This window comes from Gallus gallus, chromosome 3 (assembly GCF_016699485.2).
Source record: "Gallus gallus isolate bGalGal1 chromosome 3, bGalGal1.mat.broiler.GRCg7b, whole genome shotgun sequence".
In the NCBI taxonomy this organism is placed as follows: domain Eukaryota; kingdom Metazoa; phylum Chordata; class Aves; order Galliformes; family Phasianidae; genus Gallus; species Gallus gallus.
In genome coordinates, this window is record NC_052534.1 from 75,517,552 (window position 1) to 75,527,559 (window position 10,008).

At 46.7% G+C, this 10,008-nt stretch overlaps 2 protein-coding genes across 2 annotated transcripts; one reads left to right on the forward strand and one right to left on the reverse strand.

Annotated features, from left to right (window-relative positions):
• Positions 1-6,158: 6,158 nt before the first annotated feature.
• PNRC1 (proline rich nuclear receptor coactivator 1) lies at positions 6,159-8,435 on the reverse strand. Its single transcript, NM_001012291.2, has 2 exons — positions 7,852-8,435; positions 6,159-7,292 (listed from the first exon to the last, which is right to left on the reverse strand). The coding sequence occupies exons 1-2, from the start codon at positions 8,278-8,280 to the stop codon at positions 6,852-6,854; spliced, it is 870 nt and encodes a 289-aa protein (NP_001012291.1). The 5' UTR covers positions 8,281-8,435; the 3' UTR covers positions 6,159-6,851.
• Positions 7,859-10,008, forward strand: BORCS6 (BLOC-1 related complex subunit 6). The gene has a single exon (XM_004940390.5). It carries the CDS (start codon positions 8,388-8,390, stop codon positions 9,510-9,512), a length of 1,125 nt encoding a protein of 374 aa, XP_004940447.2. The 5' UTR covers positions 7,859-8,387; the 3' UTR covers positions 9,513-10,008.

A 10,008-nucleotide genomic window follows, 5' to 3' on the forward strand; every position in this document is an offset into this window, starting at 1 on the left:
ACAGTTACTGAGGCTGTGCTACATGCTCGCCTGGTCAAGCCATACCTCTTTGATGGGACAGGGCTCCAGAGGATTACCGCATCTTGTAAAGATCTATCTTTTTCTCCAGCAGTACACACTGTTTGTTGGAGGAAATGTAGCCTGAACATAACAGGTAAATGTGGTGCTCTCTCAAATTGATTTTTCAGGTAAATAAATTACACATATAAACATCTGTGGCAAAGTGAGGGAAACTGAGAATCGTGAAATGTGGGAAACAGAAGGAAATACAAGGAACAAGAAACTACCAGCTGCAGTGAAGACTGAAGAAAACAGTCAGGGAAAGTAATGGGAAGGCTGAAGGTCTGGCGTTAGAGACTGGGTGCCTCAGTCTTCACCCTGTCCCCCTCTATTAAGTTCCTCTCTCCTGGGACAGTATGGGCCTCTTTCAGTTTTCCAGGACCAACTGAGAGTCTAAGGATGGCTCAGATGTCAAGAAATGATGAGGATGTTGTGCACGTAAAGGCAATGGAAGGGCATCAGCCAACATGCAGAAACTTCTGACTGGACATGAGTCTTCCACTGGTGGCTGTGGGAAGAGAACATAGAGGATAAGCTGGAAATAACAGTGGTGTGTATGGATGAGATATTGTATCAAAGTGTCAAAAATAGGAGCGGAGAAAATAAAAGTTATCTTCCAAGTGCACATTACTAAAACTGTCATGTAACATAACTCTCCACCACACAAACCATAAACACAGCCCATTTTATCTCACCAGCCCTATCACTGACTACATGTCAAACATTTCAAAGCAGAGTATTACATTCACTGCATTGTAACGTACTACACAGTGGGCTAAGAGAGCCTTGCACAGCAACCAGGCATCCCAGCAAAGAAAAACCCAGAGTTGAGCCTCAGACACTGCCTCTACTCCTGGCGTAGGGAGCTGAGTGATCTTCAGCAGAACATTCATTTCTTTGCAACTGTTTTTCCATCCGTAAAACACAAAGGCTGCTGTCACCCACATATATACTTCAACTGTAAACTCACACGATAGTGCAGCAGCCTAAATATCTGACTCATCTCCTTCTGTTAAAATAACTAGAAAATCAAAACTGCAATCTAGGCCAAAAAAAGCCACACTCTTTCCCTTAAATCATCACAGATAAAAAGTTGTATGTGAAGTCTTGCAGTGTTCCAGACTGATTAGTCAAGTGATCCTACACTGAATAGTGGAGTCCTTGTCTCCTGAAGCCATGAGCCAAAATACCACAAACATATGCTGCTTTTCCAGGTAGCGTGCCTCCTCTTACAAAGAATGTGGCATGAGATGGCTGCCAAAGAACACAGCATCTGCAGTCAATGGCTTCTCTGACCACTTCTAAAATTAGTCTAAAAAACCATGGAAACCTGGGAGCAGTACGTTTTTATTGCAGAGCATCCTGTGATACTTAAAATGGTGCTAGCCATGAAGAACACCACACTTAGATGCAGTTACTAGCTATGAATAAGAGGTACTGATCGGACAGCCAGTCACAAGACCTGTCAGCTGATGTTGCCTTCCACAGAACTGGTAGCAAATTGCATTCCACTTCAGTCAAATGCCCTAGAACTACAGGAACATGAGATCCCTTTAGAGGTAATTTTTTCTCACTATACCTTTCATTCCCATGCAATTCAATGGCAACATCTATGTAGCTTCTCTCTTACCTCCTGGATGACCTTGTTTTTCAGGGTGTTTTTTTTTACTTCTCATCAGTTATTTTTTCCTTATCACTTCTAGCATGGGGGAAAAAAAAGCACCAGCACTTTCCTTACTGCTTACATTGAAAGAATGTTTAGAGTTTGGATGCAGCCTATCGATTTACTACTGCATCAATTCCTAAAATGATCAGTTGATATTCATAATATGCTAACATGCAATTTCTGAATAATTCGATGCTAGAAATGCAACTTGTATAAGCTTCTTGCTATAGGGATGTGAATCACATAGATCAAGCTATCTACTATTTTAGATAAGAACACACCTTTTTCTTTCTCATGCCAGCAGGCAATAAAGAACACAAGATTCAAGTGATGAGAGAAAGGAAGGAGAGGGCTTGTCTCTGTATATTAAGTCCTTTTACTGAATATAGCCCTAGGTCCTGTTTCAGAGAATAAAAGTTAATGTAAATTATATTTTGATGGCCATTATTATCACTTGTAAATCATGCATGAAAATTAAGGTTCACAGACTCACCTGGTGAAGGCACAGCACTTTGTTACACAGGAGCAAACGGCAGGTTTCATAGAACTACCATCTCCTCAAAACTTTATGCTTCGTGATCTTAAGAATGACAAAATGGCAATGACCTCTACTGTTTGAAATGTACACAGCCATATACTGAACTACAATCCTGTAAGTACTTAGAATAAGTCCTATAGATACAAGAAAAGCCAATCCAAAATAGATTTGAATCCAAAAGAGTAACTCTTTCTGGTGTAAACTACAGAATTCACACAAGTTCACTCAGCAACCTATTACGTAAGTACACATAACCACTGTAATTCTCAAATGGAAGACAAGTGTTTATGAACCGCTCAAAATAAAAGACTGCTCCTGTCGCACTTAAGCCTTAATATGTGTCACATGCAGCTAACTTTAAACAAAAGTATCCACACAGCTTTTTTAGTACAGCTAGAGCTTAGCAAAATCGAAAGACCTGTTTTCTGGGAGTTAAATAATTATTTTGATGATTTTATCATCTCATGGGAAAGTAGATATAGAAGAATGCTGACTTCAGAAATGCTGCCTCTGCTAGGATGAGTTCATTCTGCACATTAACACCTGAGGTGGTTTTTTTTTTCTTTTGTTTCAAATTCAGCTGAATTCCTGACCTTCCTGTCCAAGCCCTGCTAACGTTCTTCTGCACTCCAGATGCAAAACAAAAAGCTAACAGCCTCCACGTAGCTGGTAACTTCAGTTAAGGTCTTTTAATTAGGTAATGTATTTCTTCTTCATTGATAGATGTGCCTTTCATTAATATTTTCTATCAAATCAGCAAGCTTATTAAAAATAGAGTATGATTCATATTCAACAAAGTAGCATCCATTTTTTTTTTCCATGGGAAACATTAACATTTTACAGCATTCATCTCTTATTTGCTTAACTCCTTGACCTTTTAGGATAAGGATCAGCCATAACATAAAACCTTAGAGGTCACAACAGAAAATAATTCCCCTTAAATGGCTGTTAGACAAACAGGCACGATGAGAATAAAAATAAAGAATGCTTTGTGAAATCAAAATTCTAAGAGAACAAGAAGTTGCACGACAAAATAAGAGGGATGAAGCTGTAAATGAAAATAAGAAAACTGCTTGTTGGAAGAGTTCCAAGACTCTCCATGCAGAAATAAACCCAAACTTAACAAAGAAAATCAATCTACAATCTAGCCTTTAAGTATGACCTCAAAACTGGGTAAAGAGGAAAAAAAACCCAGCAAGTATTGCATGCATCAAGTGCTTTGTAATGCAAAAACTCTGACAGTACTTTCAAGAACTGCTGCAAATGACAGTACATAGAGAAAATATGAATAGCTGGAATAGAAGACAATTTATGGAAACGGTTGCAGTTTGCTCTATAGGCTACATAAGGATTTAGCAGCCTCTTTGAAGGGGTACAAGGGTAAGGGAGTCAGTCATATGGGATTTATAGCTCCTGTTGCATTAGGAGACAGAAACATCTTAGCTTTAGTTGAGCACCAAGTCAGCCATTATTAATGAAGCTGTGTCTGCTGGTTTGAAACTTAGCCACGCATGAAAACCCCGCAACAAATACATTCCATGAAAGCTAATTTTCAGCACCACCACCACATGACAAGAATTCAACTTGCAGTTGATTCCCCTATGGTTTTGCGCAGCGTTGCACAAAAGATTTTAAACAGAAAAGATTTTCATTTATCTATTTAAAACGCAGTGAGTTTGGATTCCCTGCTCTGTCTGAACTCAGAAGATTTAATCAACATTTTCTTTAGTTTCCACACAGCAGCCACATGACCAGCTGATCACAGCACACACACTGAGGCTGATCGCCTTCTTCTTTGAAGGCTGTTCACTTCAAGAAGACTTCAGGCTATGTTACTATGAAGTCTTGGAAAAATCAAAGTGATGTTTTTCTTCCTGAAGTCTAAAGTCAAATAGTAGTATGTTCATCTAACACGGTGCCCGGCTTTCAGGGAATCAGAATGAGAAATCCATCAAATTTGAGGGAATGCTGAAATTGAAAAAGAACGTCACAAAGTGAGAAATAAAGAATACAGTCCTATGAGATGACCATGGCCTGACTTTCCAGGGAATCCTGTGGGAAGCTTTATGTTGTATGTAGGCCCAATTTTATATTCCAATCCATTGACCAAGATTCAATCCAAAGCCCTGAAGAACAAGATTTAAACATTAAGTGCCAGATCATAACAGGACCATCAATACGGTGCAGTAGTCAGCTCAGGAAGTTTCGTACTGTGTAATGAGTAAACGATGAGTAAAGGATAACACATTGTTATCTTACCCTCCTAATCCTTATGACCCAACAAGGTATGAAACATCTTATAGAGTTTAAGTCTCTTTCAACAGCTCTGAAGAACTTTCTGAGGAGCTGAGAACTAATGTCACTTGTTTCTAAATGAATTCTGTAATTCCCAGAGGTATGACAGCAAATGAAGGCAGAAACAGAGGTGCGTTATGGTGGCAAGTTTCACGTAGGATCGTATTTCTCATTCAGACTAAATAACTTGACGTCAGCTCCAAAGGGCAGGGAGGAAAAGAGGCTGACAGTAACAAAGGTAATAAGCAGGGGAAAAAAGATTGCTGTATTTTAATTAACGCCCACCCACGTCTTCTGGAACTGGATCTTGTCAAGCTAGTTATCAAGGTTCAGTAAGATCACGAGTTCAGCCGACAAAATTAAGCACTAGCAAAAGCTATGGGGAGTTCTTAAAGGCATTTTCCTTCACTCTCAGTGGCTCTAGGCAAAAACAAGAAAAAAACCAAACCCATTGGACTTAATGTCTACTAAACACATCTTCAGTGAGATTCTACTGGCATTTCTCTTAGTCTTTGAGCTATTTAATGATAATTTTGAAAGGGACATTTTTATTGCCATAAGACTTGCTGAATTATGGAGGCCATACGTTTTCTTCAAGTATGCAACACTATTAATTAATGCAGGTATATTTTAAAAGTTAGTGAAGCAGAAATATTTGGGGCATTCCTAAATTTTTGCATGAAATTCTGGTTCAGAGCACAGTACTTATATAGCTTAATGGCATTATAATGATTCTTTTCTTCCAAATATATAATTAATGCCTATAACCAAAGCAAAGAAGATCTCCATTACTTTTCAAGCAATGGAGTTTGGAACTGGTGGTTAACTACTCTCACCAGTTCATACAAGCTCTACAAAGTGAGTGCATGCATAAGAGCTAGCAGCATACTTGATACAAATATAGCTAACGCTGGCCACTAAATCTCTATAGAGCGTGCTAAGAAAGGAAACGCTTCACCTAGGACCCCATTGCTTGTTTTCCTCTTACGTAACCTTCCTCATAAACAAATGCTCAGAGATTCTTTTTTTTTTTTTCTCCAGTGGATGTGAAAATTCAAAAAAGCTTTTTCATCTCATGCTTTATTCATCTAATTTAAATACTGATTATTAAAGTAGCCACAAATCTTCATTACGTCAACACCCCTGTCAGACTATCAGACTAATCTGCAGCCCAATTCCTTCAGAATTTTAAATCAGAGGAATGCAATTTCCAGCACAGCCACCAGCAGTAGACAATATCAGCGCAGAACAGGAAGCTTCATTTGCCCTCTTTCAGCCACTGCTGCCTTTCAGTATCAACGAATTTAATGACCACTTACTATGGAAATTCTTAAGGAGCGTTGCAGCATGAATTTGAATGCAATTCTCCAACCACCTCAAAATCCCAGTGTTAAAGAAACAAAAGGATATGGAATCTCAACTGACGTATTAGAGGAAACGTTCTGTAAGCTACTGGATCTCTTCGTTACTCAGATAACCAAAGGCTGACAAGGACAAAAAAAAAATATCAGCTATGCACACAAAAAAGCAGCAATGCAGCACTCTAAGCTCAAATGCTTGAAGACACACGCACACAAAGAAGAAAAACAGAGACGCGACTTAGGGGAGGCCAAATTGTTTTATTTAATTTTTTCGTGACCAATTAAATCTATGGCAGAAAGCTCTGCTCTTTTCTTTTTTGTTCTCTGAAAAGAAATCAGCAGTGCTCAATTTGATGGGTTGGAATTCTACGCAAATTCCAGTTAATTTTGTTACAAACAGATAAGCAGGAAATCCAGATACTGTTTCCAGAGCAGAAATTCACATTTGTATGAAAATTCCATGTTTGTACTTGATTGGGACACAGAACGTAGAACTGTTTGTCAGCAGTGCATGAATAAACCATTCACATTTGATCTGGAACCTTAACATCAGAAACTCTCCGTTCAGAATTCTCATTTACCTTGTGCAAATCAAGTCAAGTCTTCACGTGTCAAGCGCACACTTAAAACTGTCCATGTTGTATATACAAGACATCTACCACTCAGGCAGTGCAAAATACATCCTTTCATAACAAAACTAAAATGTACCTCTCAAAGTATCAACAAGAATATACACATAATACATGATGTACACTATTTACACAACCATAAAAAATATAATACAAGGAATTTTGTATGCGAGTATAAGACTTGACAGTCTTTCGTTTGTTTTTTTTTTTTAATTTTTTTTTTTTAATTTTTTTGTTTGCAACAAGGCATGTGTAAGTTCCCAGATGGAGTTTGCTTCGCAGTTCTTCAGAGAGCTTGGAAACTACACCTGAACTTTGAGGAGAGTTTTCAGATGGACAGCCATCAACTCCCTGTTTTGGTCAGACAGCTCAGCTGTGCCCCCCACCCAGTGGCTGGGGGGCTTTGGAAGGACACTGGGAGATGGCGGGTCACTGAATTTCGCCCCAGCATAATTTTCTTTTTGGTTCGCATCTGTGAGGGTGATGGGTTTCTTGGACTTAGCGTTTCTGAAGTTCTCTGTGTTTTTAAGTGGCTTTTTCTCCTGCTTCTGAATGATTTCTGGCGGTACCGAATCTTGCCAAAAGTTCTCTATCTTTTTTGCCGAGGCGATCTTTGTCAGTGGCACGTTACATTTATTCTTCTGCCTGTTTATCTTTGGTTGTTCACACAGATGTAAACCGTGAACGGGCTGGCCGTGGGGAGTGGCAGCCTTCTCAGTCTTTCCCATCTTGTTCTTCAAGAACTGAAGAGACAAAGAATTCGCGTCAGCACACGATCCCTCTCTGGATTCCAGAGGCGCCCGTGGCAACGGACGCGGCGGCAACGAGCCGTCTCCTTCCAAGCTACCCTACGTCTTTACAACTCCTCCGTTACTAAGCGCGTTCCGGGACGCGAACCGACACAGCCCCCGAGGACCCCTCACCGTCCTCGCGCGGCCGCCATGGGGCGCTACGCCTCCCGCACGTCCCGCCTGCGCGCGCAGGGGCAGCTGGCGCGCAGCCAGCAGGCTAAATCCGGCTGTTGCTGGGCGCAGCGCCGGCCGCCCATTGGTGGAGGCCAGCAGCCAATCACAGACCGCGCTTTCACTCGTTCCCCCTCCCCCCCCCCCCCGCACAACGAACGTAACGGAAACTCTCCTCCCCCCGCCCCTCACACGCACACACAGGGCGAAGGGAGGGGGTAAGCCGCCCGCCGCCCCCCTTCCCCCCCCCCCCCCCCCCCCCCCTCCCCCCCCATCCGAGGGGGGAACGGAGCGCCGTGAAAGGGAGAAAAGTCACTAATACTCGGAAACCCCTTCTCACCTCCTTCCTGAGGGGTCTGCTGGGTGCGGGTCTGGAGGGGGTGGGTGCGAGGGACTCCTCGGCGGGGGTCGCCACGAAGCCGGGAGCGGCAGAGACTGTTGAGGCGACGGGAGCGCCGAGTTCGGCCGGGCCGTGCGCTCCCAGCGGCGTCCTTCTGCCCAGGCCGGCTCGGTGCTGCTGGAACTGCTGGTAACGGCTCGGCAGGAGCCCTGCGGGGCCCGGCCGGATCTTGCCCTTCCTCCGCCTCACTCTCTTCAGCGCGGGCCGCGCGCTGCCCCCCGGACCTGCCAGGCAGCAGCTAGGCTGGTTCTCACAGTTGTTGTCCCCTCGCCTGAGGTGCTGGAGGAGCGTCGAGGGCAGCCGCCGGGGGTCTTCGGTGCCCGCCGAGATTCGAGTCAGGAAGGGCGGCGGCGCCGTGGTGGTGACCATGGTGAGACGTGGGTACCCAGAGCTGTAAAGGGGAGAGGGGTCGAGCCCAGGCAGGGGTGAGCGGCTCGGGTCGCTGGGGACTGTTTACCCGGGCTTTGTAGGCTGAGATGGTGGCACGGTCGGATCTGCTGCTAGGAGAACATGGCGGGGGAGTGAGAGGAGCAGCCAGCAGCGCCCTGTGTTGTTACACGGGATGGACACGCCCCCTTCCGCCCTCCCGCCAATCGCCGTGCGAGAACGGAGAGAGCGGCGTGCCTCTCCGCCGGGCACCACCAATCCCAGCGAACCGGCTGCCTCTCTGGCCCCGCCCCGACCAATCGGAAGCGACACAAACACTTATGGCTCCGCCCGCTTCCGCAGGCCGCCCAATCCGGGCAGACACAAACAACGGACACGCCCCAGTCTCCGAGTCACGGGCTCGAAATACGAAGCGAACGGACGAGACGACCGCTTCCTCTATTGAGCACCACCGGCCAATCTCGCGCGGCTCAAGCAGCATCGGCCCCGCCCCCTCGAGCCGCTCAGCCAATCGGAGGGGACGTAAACAGGCGGTGGAGCGCCCCCCCGGCGGTAGAGGCGCGTACCCGGCCGGGCCTGCCATGGAGGAGCCGGCGCCGCGGCCTGCTGCCGCTGCCGGTCCCCTGGCCGAAGAGGGAGCGAGCCGAGACGAGCGCAGCTTGGAGGCGCTGAGCCTGGCCGCCGGCGGCGGAGCGGTGGCAGGGCGTTCGCTGCCGGAGGGGCGGCAGCTGCCGGAGGGGCGGCGGGCGACTCTGGCGAGCGCCCTGGAGCTGGAGGGGACGGTACTGCGCGAGGGGCGGCTCACGCAGTTCGTGGCCAACAACCTGGAGCGGCGGATCCGGCTGAGCGGCGTGCCGCGGAGCGAGCCGGCGGCGGCGGCGGCCGGTGGCAGCTCCATCCCCGCCATCGACCCCGGGGCGCTGCAGGACGTGGTGGCGCTGGCCGGGCAGGTGGCGGCGCAGGTGGACGAGCTGCTGCGCAACGTGCACTGCGGGCTGCAGGCGCTAACGGCGCTCAGCGTCGGTTGCATCCAGACCTACCGCGACGGCGTGGAGAGCCTGGGCGAGGCGGCCGACCTCAGCATCCGCGCTATGTACGCGCTGGTGGCGCGTTGCGAGGAGCTGGACCGCGCCATGCAGCCCGTGCCCGCCCTGGCCAAGCGCATCCGCGACATGAAAGGCACGCTGGAGCGCCTCGAGGGGCTGTGCAAGTAGCTCTCGGCGCGAAATGGCGGCCGGCGCGCGCCCCCTCAGCGCCGCGGAGCTGTCGGCGGGTCGGGCCGGGCCGGGCGGCCCGAGATGTCGATGGAGGGAAAGCGCTCAGCTGAAGCGCCTCACGTCGCTCGCCGCGCTTCCCGGCTTAACTCCATTAAAGAATTTGGACTCCTCATGCCTTATGCTTTCTATTTATTGAGGGCTAGGAAAACTGACCGAGCGACCGTTGGTGCTTCTGCCTGACCAACTTTGAAGTCGTTGTGAATAGTTTCTTGATGTTTACGGGCATACATGCTGCTTTGCAGCTGACTCAGTGCCTGATAGGTGGAACCGTCTCTTACTTTCTGTCACAGCACACAGCTGTAAGGTGATGGAAATGAGAGAATTCAAGTATGTAGCCAAACACTTGTGTTTTATCAAACCCGTGGAGCAGAACTGAGATTCAGCTAAGAAAAGCCAAATGCTAAGTTCTAAATAAAGGCCTTCAGGTAAAACA